Genomic DNA, 19,882 nt, shown 5'->3' on the forward strand with positions numbered 1-19,882 from the left:
TTCTCGAACCAGATTGTTCTTTGCTAGAATATGTATTGAAATAGACATATCACAGACACCAGTGCAGGAGATTGTCCTAAACCTTCAAGGGAGGGAAATAAGGCAGAGTGTAAGATGGGATCGTATCCCTCTATACTGTCAAGAATGTAAACACGTTGGGCATTCTAGTGATGTTTGTTATGCTAGTGGTGAGAGAATAAGGCCAATGAGAAGAGACTATAAGAGTCAGAACACAAAGAACTTCCATGCTGGATTGAAAGGGGCTGGAGACAGGGATCGTGGTGAGGAGTTGAATGTCCCTGGGGGTGGAGAAGGGCAGGAGGGGGTGTCTTTGGGGGTGGAAAAGGACAAGGAGCAGGAGTCAGGGTCTATGTTTCTAGATTCAGGGGTTGGGGTGGAGGGACTGGTGGACTCTTTTGGGGCTAATGTTGAGAAGGATTTGGGGGTGGTGTCTGGGAGTGGCCTTGATCCTGGGGGGGAGGGGTTCCAGGTGCAGGGGAAGAAGCGAGGGAAGCAAGGGAGGGGGGTGTTGGGGATTCTGGGCTGGCCGGTGGAGAAGGAGGAGGTGAGAGCGGTGGCCCCTCTGCCAACAGATTTTCTCTGCTAGGTTCGATCTCTATGGACTCATCAGAAGGTTCTCTAGCTGATTTTGCAAAGGAACTAAAGTCTAAACCACGGTATATGAAACTCCTTCCAAATGGAGACTATGATACTGAAGTGTATGAGGATGAAAAGGATTGGAAAGGGGAGGAGGAGTTACAGGACGTATCTTTATCCCAACAAGGCTGCGGAGCAGACAAACGGGAGACGGCTCTGATTGTGTCGACAGGGGAGGATGCAAATAACATTGCGAAGAAGGGGAGGATCAGCTCCTCAGACTCTATTGCCTTAGTTTGATATGTCATCTAACTTCCTTATTTGGAATGCCAGGGGTGTGGCTAATGTGAACACTCAGAGTGTTATCAAGAGATTGGTTAGAGATATCAGGATTTTGGTGCTGGCCATTATCGAACCTTTGGTTAAACCAAAGCCTGAACTTTTCAGTAGGATTTTTGGTTTACAATTTAAAGGAACTAACTGTAACGGCCAGATTTGGGTTTTTGTGGCTGAAGGAATTGAGGTGGATGAATGGGATGATACGGAGCAGGTCCTTCATGCTCGCTTCTCCACACCAATGCTGCCCACACCTTTCTTTTTTTTCTGTGGCGTATGGGAAATGTACTAGAGAGGGAAGGAAAGGGATGTGGAACAAATTAAGAGAGCTTGCAGAAAAGTTGGAGGGTCTTCCTTGGCTAGTGGGAGGTGATTTCAATATATATGTTTCGGAAGAGGAGAAGCAGGGAAGTGTAAGGAGGCATGGTAGGAAAGCTAGAGAAATGATGGATTTCGCAGAAACTATCAGTGACTGCCAACTCTTAGATGTGGGGGCGGACGGTCCAAAATTTACATGGGCAAGAGGAGTTATTATGGAAAGGTTAGACAGGGTGCTTATAAGTCAAGGGTGGGCGAATTTGTTTGAAGCCACAAGAGTTTCAAATCTGCCTAGAGTTCAATCCGATCATTGCCCGCTGCTTATATGTTGTAAGTCCCTGGGGCTAAGAGGCAGACCTTCCTTTCGCTTCCAAAACATGTGGGTGAGGCACCATTTATTCTTGCATGAAGTGGATAGATGCTGGAGAGAGGACACAGGGACAAAGGGAATGATTAATGTACAGATAAAGTTGAGCCGGCTGAAGAGAAGCTTGAAAATTTGGAATAGGGTAGTGTTTGGCAATATCTTTGAGAGCATTAAGAAAGCTGAAATGGAGGCTAAAAAAGCGATGGAGAATTATGAGCAGAACCCATCCCCGGCCCTTCGGTCTGAAATGAATAGATCTTTGGCTGATCTGCTTTTAAAAATCAAAATGGAGGACGACTTCTGGCGACAGAAGACTGCTCTGAAATGGGTGGCAGAGGGAGAGCGAAATACTAAGTTCTTTCATGGTTGGGTGAAGCAAAAAAGGGTGAAGTCGAGAATACATATGATTGAGGAAGGGGAGCAGACACTAACTGAGGAGGTGGATATCAGAAATTTGGCTGAATCCTTCTTCAAGAACCTACTCTCGGAAGATGTAGAACCACTGGGGGAGCCTGACCTGGATATTCTTGCGACACTTCCAAATCATGTCAATATGGAACAGTTAGTGGAGGCTCCAACAGCAGAGGAGGTCCGACAATCTGTTTTGGTATTAGAGCAGAGAGTGCGGCTGGCCCGGATGGTTACTCAGCTTTATTCTTTCAAGCCTGCTGGCCCATCATTGGAGAGGATGTGGTCGAGGCAGTGCAGGATTTCTTTGAAGGCTCTCAAATGCCAAGGGGTATTGCGGCTACTTTGATTGTCCTTGTTCCAAAGAAGAAAAACCCCTCTAGATTTTAGGCCTATAAGTCTTTGCAATGTTATGAACAAGATCATTACTAAGCTCATGTCTTCAAGGTTAGCCCCTCTTCTTCCTTTAATAACTGTTCCAAACCAAAGTAGATTTATTAGAGGAAGATTGTTGAGTGATAATGTCTTGTTGGTGAAAGAGTTATTTCATGAACTCTGGAAGGGGGTGGTCTCTCCTAACATGGTCTTAAAATTGGACATGGAAAAGGCTTATGATCAGGTGCAGTGGCCATTTCTACTTAAAGTGCTTCGACATATGGGGTTCTCAGATAAATGGGTGTGTCTTATTGAGAATTGTATCTCACCTTGCTGGTTCTCAGTGTTGATTAATGGATGCCCTGCTGGTTTCTTTAAATCATCTCGGGGCCTTAGACAAGGGGATCCTATCTCTCCCTCTCTCTTCATAATAGCAGCGGATTATCTATCGAGATTGCTTGATAGACTCATCTTAGGGCGAAAAGAGATGCTATACCGCACAGCTAGATATACTATGGGAATATCACACTTGGCTTATGCAGACGACATTATTATCTTCTCACAAGCCCAGAGATCGGCAATCTTAAACTTAACAGAATGTCTCGGACATTACATGGAGGTTTCGGGTCAGAGAGTAAATGTGGGTAAGAGTTGCTTTTACCTTGATAAAAAACACCTTTCCTGGGCTCAAGATATCTCAGAGACAAGTGGATTTCAACAAGGGAGTTTGCCGTTCTCCTACCTGGGAGTCCCTATCTACTGCGGACCAAAGAAAACCAGTCTATTCTTATTCCTTCGGGACAAGATCTCTGCAAGAATTCATAGCTGGGGCCACATGCATTTATCATTCGGAGGAAGGCTGACGCTCTTAAAGAGTGTTTTAGGGGCTCTACCTATTCATATCTTTCAGGTTCTTGATCCTACTAAGGGTGCCTTGAGACAAATTGAGCAAGTGATGGCTAGATTTCTATGGGGATCTTGTAATTCGACAAGGAAGACATACTGGATTAAATGGCGGAGGGTGTGTCTTCCTACGGAAGAGGGAGGTTTGGGTATCCGAAGCTTGGCTGACTTGATTGAGGCATTTAGTATCAAGATGTGGTGGCGATTCCGGGAACATGACTCGCTCTGGGCTTGCTACATGTACCAGAAATACTGTTCGAACTCCTTCCCTATGGTGGCATATCGATCTAACCGTTTTAGCCCGATATGGAGACGGATGTTTAAAGTTGGAAATATATGCCGTGAGCAGGTTAGATGGGTGATTGGAGATGGAGAGATTAGCTTCTGGTATGACTCTTGGGTAACTAACTATCCTCTAGCTAATCTTTGTACTCCAGGAGCAGCTCTGCCTATGCTTAAAGTCAATGATCTATGGATGGGAGAGCAATGGGATGTGATGAAGCTATATCTGTTAGCGGAGGAGGTGGGTCTGCCGGAGGTGATAATTGAGAAGATCCTACAGGTTCCATTTGATATAAGGATGAGAGATATGGGTAGATGGAAGCTTACTGAGAATGGGAGCTTTACTTTAGCTTCTGCATGGAATCTGATTCGAAACAGATCGGAGAAGCGGCTGATTCATGTGCTGATTTGGGGCAATCCCATTAATCCGTCGGTCTCTATATTCCTCTGGTGTCTAATGGCCAATAGAGTCCCTGTGGACACAAAGATGCAATGGAGGGGGGTTCACTTAGCTTCAATGTGTAGGTGTTGTTTCAAACCACAGGTTGAGTCTAGATTACATCTCTTTGTTAATGGGGAAGCAACTAGGAGAGTCTGGCTACACTTTGCAAGCTGGTTCCCTCATGTACCGAGGTTTGAGGAGGCCGGGGTGAACTTGGACCTAAGGTTAAGGTGGTGGCAGAGACACATGGGCATTCAATCAAATCAGCACCTGTGCGTTGTTTTACCTGGGCTGATACTTTGGCACATCTGGTCAGAGAGGAAAGAGAAGGTTCACCGCGACAAGGCCTTTGACACAGAGAATATAATCAAGAGGATCTCTACTCAGGTAAGAAACTTAATTTTGTCTAAGAGGATAGGACCTGAGCAGTGGAGGGACTGCAGCCCGAAACTGGATGTAATGCATGATTTTACTCGCAAGGTTCATAAAAAGAAAGTCGAGAGGGTGCAATGGAGACCACCGGAACAGTTGTGGATTAAACTCAATGTTGATGGTGCATTCTTGAAATCATCGCAGTGTGCTGGGGGAGGGGGCGTGGTGATGGATCATGATGGGGAGATTATGGCTGCTTTCTCGGCAGGTTTGGAGGGAAGCTCGGGGCTGGAGGCAGAGGTATCAGCTGTGCTGCTGGGTATTCTGTTGGCCAAACAACACGGCAACCAGATTTGGATAGAGGTTGATGCGGAGGTGGTGGCGAGATGGCTAGCTACACACCAGCTGGGAGCAGCTTCGGTCTGCGCTGAGCTTGCCAAGATCAGGAGAGAACTAGAGGAAGTTAACTGGAAGGTCTCTCATATTTTTAGAGAATGAAACAAAGCAGCGGACTTCCTTGCGGAGATTGGTATACAATCAGGGGTGACGAGCTTCTACACAAAAGACTCGTGCCCAGCTAGAGTGAAGGCGTTGTGCAGACTGGATCAGTTGGGTCTCCCAAATTTTCGATTTTGAGAATCTTCTTTTGTGGTTTTCTTTTGTAATAGTTTGGTTTTTGTTGTTGTTTTTTGCAAGACGATCCTTTTGGGATAGTCCCAATGTAAACATTTCGTTTGGATGATATATAGGGGATGAGGGTCCTACTTAAAAAAAAAGTATTGAGTTAAGAATATAACACTCCCCGAGATATCATATATATAATATATATTCTTTTAATATATTTTTATATAATAAATATTATATATATTCTATTAATTTTATATTTTATATTATATATTTATATTCTATTAGTATATATAAAATAAAATTAATTATACTCCCTCTGTCTTGCTTTAGGAGTCCCGGTTGATCAATTTTGGGCGTCCCGCTTTAGGAGTCCCGGTTGAGATAAATTAATAAAATATACCTACAAAGTGTTAAAAGTGGGTCCCAACATCCACCACAATATTTATTTATTGGACACTCAATTAAAAGTGGGTCCCAACATCCACTACATATTCATTTATTACACAATCAAACACTTTTTTCTTAAAACATGGGACGGAGGGAGTATATATTAATATATACTATTTTTTCGGTTTATCGTTTTTTTTAAAAAAAAATTGGTTTTTTCGGTTTGGTTCGGTTTTCGGTTTTTCGATTTTCGGTTTTCGATTCGGTTTGTCAATTTTAGCCTAAATTCGGTTTTTCAGGTTCGGTTCGGTTCGGTTTGGGCGAAAAACCGAAGCAAAACCCGAATGCACACCCCTAGCTACCACGCATTCATTGAGTGGGTTAAGACTCTAATCTACTTGACCTGGTGGAATTAAACTGGACTCTATCTAACTGACCTAGGAGACAGGAGAAGTACGGTCACCTACATGACAACCAAACTCAAGGCAACTTGTAAACTGAAGTTAAACTACCTAGAATACATGAAACTTTCACAAAATAGGCAGACAAAGATGCAAAAACAAGTGGGGACCATTTTTCCTAAACTGGTTGGGGTTGGCAGAAAAGCTGTTAAAAGCAAAAAGCAAAAAGCAAAAAACATATATGATTTTCTAACTAACTTCTACTTCATCTTCTCCAAACAACCAAGTAAAAACATAGCATGGAACAGAGCTTCAACACCATTGACGAAATAAAACAGAGCATGCGTCAAAACAAGACGTAAACACGAAATTCAAGCTAGAACTACCAGATCTACTCTCCTGGGTCAAGCAGAAAGCGGAATAAACACAGATTAACCTTGCATGCATCACCTAAACTAACAGATCTCAGAAATCGAGCACGTGAACAACTAGATCTCAACCTCTAAACTACTGGAAATCATGTAAACAATATGGATCTAAACATCTAAACCACCAATTGCGAAAAGCATCCAAGAAACATGAGTAAAAGCATCGCCAACATGAAAATAAACACCAAAGCTTCATAAAACTGGAAATAAGTCGAGATCCAAAGGCGGAGTCGTCGATTCCTCCGATGAAACTCGAGATCTAACTACAACGCGGTAAAGAAAGCAAGGATCCAACGTCGGAGTCGTCAATTCCCCCCATCAAAACCATTGACTAAGCTAAGAAAGTAGTTAACTATCTAAACTTGGTGTTAAGCGCCTATGAGAGCTTCCTACCTAAACTACGATAGCTACTTCTTCATTATGGAAAGCTTCTATTTATAGAGCAGCTTCAACATCAACCCTAAGGCATCTTCTCATCTGATTTGACCATTTTACCCTTGCAGTAATTGAGGATCTTCATGTCAGCACGTCATTCTGTCTCCTTGACCAGTTAGGCGACTTTTTCTACATTTTTGCTCCATTCCGCCATTCTGTCTCCTTGACCAGTTAGGTGACTTTTTCAACACTTTTGCTCCATTCCGCCATTCCGTCTCCTTGACCAGTTAGGCGACTTTTTCAGCACTTTTGCTCTATTTCTGCTCAATCTGGATCTGCTCGGTCAGTTTGCACCATCTACTTGACCCAGCATATACCTGCACACTTAATCCCAAATTTGCGCATTATCTCCCCAAAAAGCATGTAATATCATCCAAAACCAATGCATGAAACGAGCTTTATCACATGACTCTGCATATCATGAATGTTTTTTACTCCTTCAATAATATCTGTAAATAAATACAAACCAATAAATACATTAAACTTTCTTACTTCCTCCGAAAGATCTACTTCCTTTCAATAGAGGTCACCAAATTATCAAATAATTGAACCCAATCAAATTTTAAATATTTCTCTCAATTCAAAAAACGAATATTCAAACAATTTGAATTACGTAAAATATCGAATTACTATCCCTCTGTAAAAAATAGTCTTGATAGTAAAGACTTTTTAATTCAAAATTAAGTATGAGAATGATAGTATAGACCTTTTCATTCAAAATTAAGTGTGACAAAGATAGCGAAAAAATATATTAAAATATTATTAATAGAAAATAAAATCCACCGTTAGAAAGAAAAAAAAAAACATTAGAAGATACACTTACTATGAGTAAGTAGAAAATAATTTTAATGGACAATAAAAAAAGAAAAGTGTAAGTACTTTTTTATGCTATAATTGATAGTCTCTATGTCCACGAATAAGAGTCCTGGTTCATTTTTATTATTAATAAATACTAGTAATACTCACATTCCCTAATTCATTCCACTTATCTTTATTTAAAACTAATATATACAAATGAAACTTATATACGACTAACTTTTTTCCACTCATTTTTCTTAACATTTCTTAAAATTCATGCTAGAAAGAATAAGACTCATATTCGCGAACGGATGGAGTATAACTCTCATACCCCAACCCCTCTGACGTATTCATTTGTGATAAATAAATATGACAAAAATTAAAGTAATCACGTATCAAACATATTCTTTATCTGACACATATATCCAAAAACCATAGGATCATAAATATTTTCATTTCCATATGCATATGCCTCTCTTTTATTATTATTATTATTATTATTATTATTATTATTATTATTATTATTATTATTATTTTGTGACGGATTAAGCCTGGTATTTGCATGTGATTACCATTATACACAACCCGTAGGTCCCTTTCATTTTGTTGACCTTTCCATGAAGACCCTTCTTTGCTCATAGGTCTATTGTAATTGTATATCAAATCTAGGGTAAGACCGTCACATATCCTCTTTATTTCAAATGATGCAAAATAATTCCGATGCTATATATAAACTAATATTTGGTTGCACTGATCACATATTCATATTCCACCAAATAATTCAAATACAATATTATAAAACATATCTCTTGCACCAATCATATATCCATGTTATATTTCACAATAAAACTACATCATATTTACATCATATAATCCAAATATTCACTTCAAATCAAGATAGCAGTCAACCACATAACATATGTAAAATTAAAAGTGTAATTTATACACACCTTATTATAGCATATTAACTTACTAACTCCTCCTGATTCCTACTCTTAATTTAGAACTCTCGATCAATTAAAAACCAAAGTGTGTGTTGTGGTAAACTTCTCCCTAAACACGAAGTTAGGATCCAAATGGTGGTCACCTCAACTACACAGAAGTGATTAACACTAATCTAAGCTATCTAGCGCAAGAAAATATAGATGCATTGCAACAGAAGCTGAAACTACCACACTTTGGAACATTTAAGGCTGAAAAGAGTCGTCACATGAAAGCATTTAAGATTCTAACTAGAAATCATCATAAATCATGCACCACGAAACATCATAAACACGCGTAGCATGAGCAGAAATCACATAAGTTGAACGAAAGCCTGAGAACGTTGAAACTGGAGAACAAGCGCTTGAAATTGTAGAGAAGACTTGTAGATTTAACTAGAAAGCAAGTAAGAAATCTTGTAAATTTAACTAAGAAAGCACAGTAAAAGTTCGAAAGCATAAACTAAAGAAACTAAAACTAGCTAAAACTAAGGTTGAAAGTCTTTTTCTAAAAGCAAAAGTCGCCTTTTATAGCAATCAACCAAGGGTAAGGAGTCCGCATCATGTGAATTGCACATGCCATAGAGAGAGCAAAGCCTTCAAGAAGTCCACCCTTTTAGTTTGCAGCCGGAATCGTTTGCTAGGTTGAGCTCATGTCGCAGCTTGGCCAACTTCCTTGGCTTGGGCACCTGGAATCACTCGATCATCTTTCATCAGCGTGCAAAACCCTTCATTCTTCTTTTTCCTCTTCTTGGAGTAACATAAGCTGTAAATCCTTCCCTTACCTTAAGTTTTTTGGTTGGCGTGGTGGAAAGTTGAAAAGTTTTGCTCTCGGCATGTCATGTCAAGATTTGCGTCTCTGTCCAGCAGACACCGCCGCCACGGCTCACACCATAGCCGCCGACATCTCCACCTAGCAGCAAGGTCGCACCATCATCGTCTTTTTTCTTCCTGTTCCAATACTGATACTAATCTCTCATTCTTATTTGGCAACAGTCACCGCCTCCGTGTCGCACCGCCACCTCTCAAGCTGTAATGGAAATGCAGCAGAAACAAGAAAAAGAACATGAGACATATTTCTGGAAATGTGAAATGTATATTGATTGAGTTGGAGCATACGTTTCCAACTGTGTGTGCTTATATACTAGCAGCAGAATCATCTAGAATATTGACAACACACTATATGCTAACTGCCATGGACCACATTAATGTGTTGGCTCTATCTTCTTTGATCTGGTTTCTTTGGTGGTCCAAGCAATACATCTTTCCAGCTCTTCATACCTTGGATGCTTGCCACGTCTGTACTTGATGCTACTGCATTCTCATGGTCACTAGATTCAAGCTCTTGAGCACAGCTCATGACCTTTGTATGTTGATGGTTCGGTCTAAAGGTGCATAGGCTAACAAGCTGCTGCTCATGGAGAGGGGTCGTCGTTGTCCACTGAGTAGGCTCTCTGTCACGTTCTAGCAGCGCCCGTCGTTGGCCGATCGCACCTCCTGCTGCTCCTCTTTTAAATAAATGTATGTGATCATTTCCTTTTAACTTTTGTTTATTTTACAACAAGGCTTATACCCACTTATTCAGGGACGGATCCAGAAATTCTGTATAGGTGGGGCAAAATTCCATACAAAGACATTTTAAGGATTTTAGAAGGGGCATTTATAATGGTATTTAAAAAAAATTTAAAATAATGATCAAAATAACACTAATGAATTTTTTCGAGGTGGGGCATTTGCCCCTTGTAGGATGCATGTACATCCGTCCCTGCACTTATTAGAATATTCACTTTGTTATTTTTTTTAGAATGGAATCAAAATCTTCTCATTCGCTTCCACCTACTTTTGTATTACTAAAGCTACAAGACACTTCGACTATTTGAATGTACTAGCGAAAAACGATCAATAGTAGATTCAACATAACAAGCAGTTCCAAAAAGAAATGGAGAAAACGAGTAAGGGAAAGGCAAATTGGGATATGCATCAATCGCAAAGTTGATATACAAACTCTTTCTGGGTATACTAGAGGATTAAAATATCACTTGGAGAAGAAGTGCGAATTATGTCCATTATATATTGTGAATGGGTCATGGCAAAGGAAAAACCGTATTGATAAACGAGACTATGGGGCAAGAAACTCAATTAGTTGGTCACTCTTTTAATAAAATAAAGTGACTTGAAGATAACAGAATATGTTCCTAGAGATGAAAAGGATTTGTTGCGCTTCTAAGTGATATAGAACCAAAATTTTGAATTCTTAATCAAAAGAAAGTTGCAGGTATGGTTTATGCTTTTTATTTTTAGATGAGAATGTGTTTTAATGGATAAAGGGTAAGCATTATTACTGACACATGTACATCTATTCAGAATATTAATTACATGCTTGTCACTACTGATTTTATAGATTGTGATTGGAAATTGCTAAGAGAATAATCAATTTCACAAAAATCACAGGTTATGTTAGGAAAGAAATAAGAAAAGTGTCTGACGGTTGCATGAGAGAAGGGGATAGTAATAGTAAAAGTGCGGTCGTGACAGAGTTGATACCACTCTATTACGACCGCACTTTTGCTAAGGATAGCAAAGCCGGGAACCCGTGACTAAGGGTGGGAGATAAGAAGAGGGGAATAAAAGGGGATAACAATAATTACATTTTCACTTAAAAACCAAGGAAGACAAACTCAAAATAACTCTTGGTCACCAGGATTTTGAATTAAAACCTTAATCATAAACAGATATTTATCAGAGTATAAACGAACAGTCGATGTTGTGTAGAACTTTACTACACAGCGGGAAGAACACGGTCACATGTATGGAGACATGCACCTCCGAGAGTCTCTACTTAAAATAAAAAGGAAATCATCAACTCTGCTCAGCATTCTCCACCGTCACTGCTCAATCTGCACATTTAGAAATATGCAGGGCTGAGTATAAAAATACTCAGTGAACACATTGCCGAAATATACATACATAAAATGAAATATTGTCATGCCATCACAGTAACACTCGAGGGTTTTCTCTTAAAAGGCCCGAGCTTACTAAATTCTTTGTGAGCTAAAGTTCGACTGATCAGTCTAAGTTCTTTCTGTACTTTTGCCATTTCTGAACACAAGGTGTTGTGGAGATGGTGTTCTTCCACGGTCACTCCAACCGGGGAAGTGGCCACCTCCCAACGGCCTCCACTATATCATCTTTGTGTCGTGGAAGGTGGCCACCTTCCACGGTCACTTGTGTACACTAATCCAAGTAGGGACACCACCCTCACTCAGACCCGAATTCGATTCTTACGTTCCAACCAAACAGATAGGCTCCATACACATAAAATAAATCATTTATGGCAAGACAACATCATTTGCATAAACAACAAACATAATCATATTTTCATTTTTTTTTTTTTACCCGCATAGGATAGAAAAGTTCACCTTGTGCGTTTAAACTTGAATTTCCTTACTCCGACCATAACTTGTTCGCGAAGATAACTTTCTTTTTGAAAATAAAAATATGTACTTAATCAGACTCAAGGAAAAATATATACTTTGAATGCATGCATCCTAATTAATCTATTTTCTTTTACACTATTCTTTAAGAAATTTCTAATACTCATATACTCCCTCCATCCCAGATAATTCGTCTCAGTTTTTCATTTCGGTTCGTCCCACATAATTTGTCTCACTTCACTTTTACCATTTTCGGTAGTGGACCTCATATTCCACTAACTCATTCCTACTCACATTTTATTATAAAACTAATATATAAAGGTAGGACCCACATTCCACTAACTTTTTCAACTCACTTTTCATTACAATTCTTAAAATCCGTGCCCGGTCAAAGTGACCCGAATTATCTGAGACGGAGGGAGTAATATTTAATGCTCCCTCTTTCATTATTCCCGGGCTTCGACTAAATTGAAACTCCATAGTTTACTTCGAAATTTACCCTCGCATAACTCTAACAGAAATTGGGTATTTTTTGCTTATTAAACTATTTTATTTTAAACCCAAAGTAATTAATTAGGGAATTGGGCCTCCTTGATATATTTACTGCAGCCCCAACTATTAAAAGGGAGTTGGGCTCGAATTGATTATTTCACTCCTTTAGCCCAAATAAATAAAATGTTAGCCCAACAACAAAATAACCCACACCATTCACAACCAAATTCTATTTTGATGTGAGAGAAACTCCTCCCACTCTCTACCTGCCGCCGCCCGCTCTGCCACCGCCGCCAATGCACAGGCGGCGGCTTCGGCCTCCTCCGTGCCTCGCGAACTCCGTCAGCGTCGCTGGGAGAGCAACGCCGCCGCTGTTCTGATGCGCCGCCTCTGCACACCCCTCCGTCGTACGCTTGCTGTTCGGATAGCCCCGAATCGGTATCCAGCAGCCCCGACTGAGCTCGAAACAACCTCGCCGGTATCCGGCAGCCCCCGAAACAACTCCGAACAGTCCCGAAATACCCCCAAAGATAAGGTCTTTTACAAAGCTATGTTATTTCGTTTTCAGTTTTCAATTACTCTGTGATGGGTGTTCAATTGTTGGAGTTTGATTGCTTTGTTTGATTGATTGATTAAATTACTTGTGGGAGAGTGGTGGATGATGATATGCTACGTATGAATTGCATGAATTGCTGATTGAGACTTGAAATTGAGAGGGAGTATACCTTTCAACCCAACTTTGAATTTGGGGTGCAAACTGTAGGCCGAAAGGAGTAGTTCCTTGGACTTGGCAAATTCGTTTCTGTTAACAAATTGTTGCGTATGTTTGAAACTAGAATGGAATTGAGTAGCTTGTGTGAGATTGAAACAAAAGACATCAGTTTCTTCTACCTCTTTCCCTCTCGGCTTTCTCTCTCAATTTGCTAAAGGTTTGCAGTTTGTGAATGATGGGAATGAGTATACCGTGGATATCATGAGGCAGAATCTGAGCAGGAGGTGGAGGGTAATCAAGCAGGAGGTGGAGGAGGAGCTGAATCAAGCAGGAGGTGGAGGAGCTACACAATGACTGATAATTTCTCAACGACACCACTTTTACCATATACATTTCGGTATATATGCTAAGTTTTTTTTCTATCATAGCCTGGGCTTAATATGTATATGTTGCTATAATAGTTGTCTGATAATCATTAATAGTTGTAAATCTGTTTTCATATATTTAACTCTATAAAATTTGAGAGGTTTATAAATTGGTGCAAAATGATGTTTTAAAAGATGGGTGATTTAAATTTAGTATAAAGTTGTGTATCGTAATTTAAATTCTGTTGATATAAATTGAATACAAGATGCAATATCTTGGTAAAAGATGCCATTATATTGTCTCACTTTCAATGATGTATTCCTACTATGAGGCATTATAATTTATGTGTTTCGAAGTAATATACTCCCTCCGTCTCAAGATAAGCAAGTCATATTCCTTTTTTGGGATGTCCCACTATAAATAAAGTATTTTTCTTTTTAGCAAAAAAAATTTCTCGCTTACTTTATTTTTCACCTATTTTATATGGAATTAAAGAACATATATATATGGAACCGCGCATAGCGTGGGTGGAAAACTAGTTCCTGACTTTTTTTAAACCAGATTAAACACATTAGCAACAAAGGCGTCTGCAGCGGCAGCTAAAGCAAATGCAACTCCATATTCCATTTCAAATGCTGGTACTCAAAAATTAGGATTTTCCCCATAAATTAATGAATTATCAATAAGAGCACCTTTTTAATCAAATCGCCGAGCCCAAGACTCGTCGCAGTTAATTCCAATAGGCAATAACCCAAATCTCGATTCTGTCAAAATGGATAAAACTGCTCCTGGGCTTGACTTGCATGAGTCTCCTCCATCTCCTTCCGCCGCAATTGATTTTCTCACATTGTGTCATCGCTTGAAGGTTTGCCTGAATTTGTTCTTGCTATTTGCACTAGTGATCTCGTATGTGTGTTTGCCTTGGCATTTTGGTTTTGCTTAGTTTGTTTATTAAAGTTTCCACCCCTATGATTTTTGGAAAAAAGGTTGAGTTTGTAATTTAAGTACTGTATTAATCTTTTCCTGCTGAATTATGAGGTTTTTAGTAGGTGCAAAAAAAAAAAATAATCAAATGTGTAAAATGTTACAGTATGTTTTGATTGAATTGCTACTTAGAGAGAATCCATGCCATTTGTGTCTGCATATTTCATGTTAAGAGTAGACTCGTGTTACAACCATGGCATGATTATGTACATAAAGTAAGACTAGTAAAAATGGGTGTTTTCTTTTTCCTCTTCTTGAACTTGAAGTAACATAAGCTGTAATTCCTTCCCTTACCTTAGTCTGCAAAACGGAAAGGATGGCTGAATCATGGAATAAAGGGCCCTGAATCAATAGCTGATCATATGTATCGTATGTCGTTGATGGCTTTGATTGCTGATGATGCTCCTGGGATTAACAGAGAAAGGTTGTACATTAATAGATTTTGCTTCTAAAATGCCGCAAGTGTTATGCCGTTCAATATTTATTCTGAAATATGATTCACATTGTTTCTTATCAACGTATCAAAATAGCGATTGTTCATGACATTGCACAAAGTATATTCTTGATCCAATGGAACTTTCTTAGCGTGTTGCTAAATTTTAATTAATTTTCAAAAACATCTGGGTATCAGTTCATTTATCTTTTCTCCAACGGAACTTTCTCCAACCATCTGGAACTTTCTTGATATTAGCTTGTTTAAGTTCGTGAGAACCTATGCCTCGTTATTGAGTCCTCCTTCCTGTTTTGGGTTTTGAGTTCATTTATCTTTTACGATTACTTTTTTCATCAATTCGCCAGTCACATCACTCGATATGTTTAAGTACGTGTTGACTTCGCTTTGTAGCCATTGTTGGAGATATAACCCCATCCGATGGTGTGTCAAAGCATGAAAGAGTAGAATGGAGCAAGAGGCACTAGATGAAATGTGCAAGGTTCTTGGTGGTGGGATGAGAGGTTTGACTAAGCTCTATAGCTATATATACTTATAGACTATAGTCCATGTTTCTCTTGTATCTGATGTCATATCATGAACCTTTTTTGGCAGCTGAAGAAATACAAGAACTATGGCAAGAGTATGAAACCAACTCCTCTCTAGAGGCCAACCTCGTGAAAGATTTTGACAAAGTATGTAATACTGCTTGTTTGTTCGATTCTAATAAAATTGTAATATTTCAGTCTCATCCAGATCTTGAAATATCTCAAACGCATCTTATCGCCTTTCAGCATTTTTTTTATCAGCTCGCATTTAACATTTTGATCTTTTTTTTGTTGCTTCTACGCTTTACTAGTTCTTATTATTATGCCTCCTGCCTGACATGTGATATTTTCTACAAATGTTGTGAACACGTTCACCAATGCTATCAGCTTTCAAGAAATTTAGCATGTCCCTGCTTCGTGTATTTGTATTCGCTCAATTCCCATCTTTTTTATTAGTTATTTATCTGAGTTTACGTATCTGACTAGCCTAACATTTCATCAGGTTGAAATGATTCTACAAGCGTTGGAGTACGAGAAGGTGAATGAGTTGACATGTATTTCTCGCTCATCAGGAAACAATATCCAGGGCTTATACTTCTTGCACTTTATGATCTGCTATTCATGATTTTATTCTATTAAAAAGATTAGGCATATTATCAGTTTTTAGCATGTCTCTTCAATGATCTGATGGTAAGTGTTTTTTTTCTAGCAGAGCATGGGAAGATCTTGGATGAGTTCTTTCTGTCAACTGCCGGTAAGTCCGGTGAACTATTCTATTCTGAGCTTGGCTATAATTTTCTTGTTAGTAACGCGTATTTGTCTATGGTCTATGTAGAAAAATTTCAAACAGAAATCGGGAAAAGACGGCAGCCGAAATAATTTCTAGGAGAAATTTAAGATGAGCAAATAAACGCAGCTTGTTTCTTGATGCATCTCGATGGACTAGTGGTGGAGTTTGTTTAGCATCTCTGGTCGTTTTGTGGTCATCCAAAGCAGTTGTGGACAAGGAGCAACACCGGGGAAGACGAGTAGAAATGGGATTTTTGCAAAGCAGATATCCTGTTCTTCCCTTGCTGATAATGCATTATTACTACTCTTTGTGTTGATCATCAATAATAAGTCGAATTTTTATGTCTTTTTTTCTTGTTATCTACATTGCTTTTGAATTTGGCGTTCCCTAATAATTATAAAGCAATTTTTGGAAATATAATTTTCTGTGAATATGCGTTTTTCTTTAAAAAATTCGAGGACCCATTTGTTTCTTCTACTGTGAAGCTTAGGCAATGGCGGATCCAGGAATCGATAACCGTGGGGTCGGCTCGGACAAGACAAAAAATATAGTAATATTTAAATAATTATAATTTAATAAAAAAATATTAAAATTTATAATTTCCCCATTCCATAAAAAATATTCCTTCTATTTTTAGTAACTTCTTTCTCTCTTTCTCTCTAACAAGGTGGGTCTCATTCTTCAATAACAATACTATAATTAGTTTTTTTGGCTCTTACTTTACCAATTGCGCATTAATTACAGTGTCATTCCAAATATAATTATTTTGTTAGAAAGGAGGGAGTATATCGGTTATGTATACTCCATATTTTGCAAGATACTTGACATCAAAAAATATATTCTGCAAACAACTAAAAATTGTTTCATTAAACTTTATTTACAATAATTTGGATATATTTTTTTAAAAGTATAAAAATCATGATATATCCAACAATTTATCCTTGGTAACTATAACACTTTTAATTAGTCACATTAAGGTTAAGATAAGTAAAATAATGAATTCAATAAAAAATGTTAATAAGAGAAAAAATAGAGAATATAACAATTATTGATTAATATACTATAAATTGAAAAAATAAAATACTAGTAATAATCTTATTACATGAAACTGTAAAAGATTCAATTTAAAAGACTTGAATTAATGTTGAAACTTATATTAATGTTGAAACTTAAAATAAAGCTACCACTAAGTTAATCAACAATTAAAAAATATAAAAAATAATAAAAAAAAGGAGGAAGGCCCAGTTTACGAGCCCATTTCACAGAAAACTAATGAAAAACTCTTTCTGAGCATAAGCGCCGCCGGGTTCTGGATATAGAGGATGGGGCAGATACGTGAAGGCGGTGGGGTCAACAACTGATGGAGGCCATTTTCCGGCCACTCTCCGGCGCATACGGTGGGGTCGGCCGACCCCGCGCGACCCCACCTAGATCCGCCGCTGAGCTTAGATGAAACTCAAAAATGTTTATAAGATACTTAATTTCCCCCAAGTGTAATAATGATCAACTAATAACGTTGATATAAGAGCATCCACGGTAATAAGCGAGCGACCGGCTAGCCGATACCCGGCGCTAGCCAGTCCACTCGCTGAACTATTGCAATCGGCGAGAATATCGGCGAGCGCTGGCCGATTCTCGGGCACTGGCCGATGCGCTCGCCATCATTGTAGGCTGGCGATTGGCGAGCGATCGGCCAGCGCAAATTTTTTTTTTTGTATTAAATTTTCGAAACACTATATAAACGCGATTTTCACGTCATTTTCATTCGCACCGCTTGTTTTAACGAGTTTTCTCTCTCTCTTAATTTCTGAACAAGAACAACAACGCGAAATGAGTAATGCGGGTGGTAGTAGTGATGAGGAGTACGAACGGCAAATGGACGAAGCATTGGAGGCCTATACGGAGGGTGAGATAGACCGGCTGCTACAAAGGGCTATGCAGGTGGCGGTACCTCGACCTCCACCCGTGGTCCACCGCCGAGCGGTGATTCCTCGGGATCACGCAGCTGCACATCGGCGGCTATATGACGACTACTTCGCGGAGCGTCCGCGGTTTAACGCCAACATGTTCGAGGCGGCGTTTTAGGATGCGCAGTAGAGTTGTTTATGCTTATCGTTGACGCTTTGGAGCGTCGATATCTGTGTTTTCGCTTCAGGCACGATGCGGGCTGGCAGACCCGGCCACACCCCTATTCAAAAGTGCACTGCGGCAATCATGCAGTTGGCCTACGAGGCGCGGCAGACATGTGGGACGAGTACCTCCACATAGGTGAGACGAGTGCCCTAAAGTGTATGAAGACTTTCTGTGAGGGCGTCGTTTAAATATTCGGGGACCAATGTCTTCGAAGCCCTAACCCCCAAGACTGTCAAGATCTGTTGCAGATGCACGGGGAGAAGCATGGGTTTCCGGGGATGTTAGGCGGCATAGATTGTATGCATTGGGAGTGGAAGAACTGTCCCGCTGCCTGGAAGGGGTTCTACACCACCGGCTACAAGGGAAAGAATCCCACGATGATCCTCGAGGACGTAGCTGATTACCGGCTGTGGATTTGGCACGCGTATTTTGGGGTAGCCGGGTCGAACAACGACCTAAATGTCCTCAACCCGTCGCCCCTTTTCAACGAGCAAGTGCCAGGGGTCGGTCCGACCATCATTTTTGTCGCCAACGGCAACCGGCATGATATGGGCTACTACTTGGCGGATGGGATATACCCTAGGTGGCCCGTCTTTGTGAAGACGATCAGATGCGCAAATGAGGACAGGATGACCTACTTTGCGGAACGACAGGAGTCGGCGCGCAAGGACGTGGAGCGCGCATTTGGTGTGCTCCAGGCTTGATGGGCGGCAATTAAGGGTCCAATGCTTTTGTGGGATGTCGGCTGCATTGCTTCTATAATGTAAGCCTGTATTATCATGCACAACATGATAGTCAAAGATGAAGGTGTACAACTGACTAATTGGGCCAACGACGATGAAGCCGCGGCGTGGCCACCCCCAAGGTACGAAGGGGGGTACCTCACGATGAAGCCGGCCGCCTCCAGGCACATGCCGACATGCGCCAAGTGCATACGCATATACAACTCCAAAAGGATTTAATTGAAGAGTTGTGGGCGCGGAGGATTGTACGACGATAGTTATTTTGGTTTAATGAATTTTTTTTATTATGGTATTTTTTTTAATTAATGTATTTTTTTTTATTTTAATGAAATTAATGAATTTTTCCGTATATGTGTCGTATGTTTAATTCCGCATTTTGTGTTTAATTCCATAAATTTATTAGTTGTTTATTTTAATAGTGCTAATGACGTGGCTAGCCTATTGCTTATTTAGTTACTTGTCCTGATGATGTGGCAGGAAGAATTTTAGTGTCGGATGATGTGACAGTAAGAGAAATAGACTAGCCTATTGCTATAGCTTATTTAGCACTGTGGATGTTCTTATTCATCGCATCATCATAAAGGTAACGTATATCTTATTCATCTCATCATAATAAAAAAGGTAACGTATATTTTATTCACCTATCATCAAAAGGTTTTGTATTATCTTATTCATCCATCATCAAAAGGTGATGAATTAAACCTTAGATACAGTCTAGCGAGTAATCTATACTAATATGTATATGGTCTTTTAGAGTAAAATTCTGTGATTCGGATATATTACTCATTAAAGGT

The 19,882-nt window shown here is 39.6% G+C and overlaps 2 protein-coding genes and 1 long non-coding RNA gene across 12 annotated transcripts; 2 read left to right on the forward strand and 1 right to left on the reverse strand.

Annotated features, from left to right (window-relative positions):
- Window positions 1–1,241: 1,241 nt before the first annotated feature.
- LOC125220267 lies at window positions 1,242–2,375 on the forward strand. The gene has a single exon (XM_048122427.1). It carries the CDS (start codon window positions 1,242–1,244, stop codon window positions 2,373–2,375), a length of 1,134 nt encoding a protein of 377 aa, XP_047978384.1.
- Window positions 2,376–8,827: 6,452 nt separating this feature from the next.
- Window positions 8,828–9,549, reverse strand: LOC125222048. Its single transcript, XR_007176458.1, has 2 exons — window positions 9,242–9,549; window positions 8,828–9,145 (listed from the first exon to the last, which is right to left on the reverse strand). It is a non-coding gene; the product is annotated as an uncharacterized LOC125222048 (long non-coding RNA).
- A 3,023-nt stretch (window positions 9,550–12,572) lies between these two features.
- On the forward strand, window positions 12,573–16,558 carry LOC125222046 (5'-deoxynucleotidase HDDC2-like). 10 transcript variants are annotated; one of them, XM_048124450.1, is made up of 8 exons: window positions 12,573–12,917; window positions 13,320–14,325; window positions 14,744–14,868; window positions 15,289–15,398; window positions 15,490–15,569; window positions 15,925–15,960; window positions 16,132–16,176; window positions 16,258–16,558. In XM_048124450.1, exons 4-8 carry the CDS (start codon window positions 15,344–15,346, stop codon window positions 16,306–16,308), a joined length of 267 nt encoding a protein of 88 aa, XP_047980407.1. In that variant the 5' UTR covers window positions 12,573–12,917; window positions 13,320–14,325; window positions 14,744–14,868; window positions 15,289–15,343; the 3' UTR covers window positions 16,309–16,558. The 10 variants fall into 10 exon arrangements, 8 of the variants coding, with proteins under 8 accessions (XP_047980407.1, XP_047980403.1, XP_047980400.1 ...); XR_007176456.1 differs by having other exon boundaries at window positions 12,574–12,917; window positions 13,320–13,491; window positions 16,135–16,176; XM_048124446.1 differs by having other exon boundaries at window positions 12,574–12,917; window positions 13,312–14,325; window positions 15,925–15,976.
- Window positions 16,559–19,882: the final 3,324 nt, after the last annotated feature.

The sequence above is a fragment of the Salvia hispanica genome, chromosome 4, assembly GCF_023119035.1.
Source record: "Salvia hispanica cultivar TCC Black 2014 chromosome 4, UniMelb_Shisp_WGS_1.0, whole genome shotgun sequence".
Lineage (NCBI taxonomy): Eukaryota > Viridiplantae > Streptophyta > Magnoliopsida > Lamiales > Lamiaceae > Salvia > Salvia hispanica.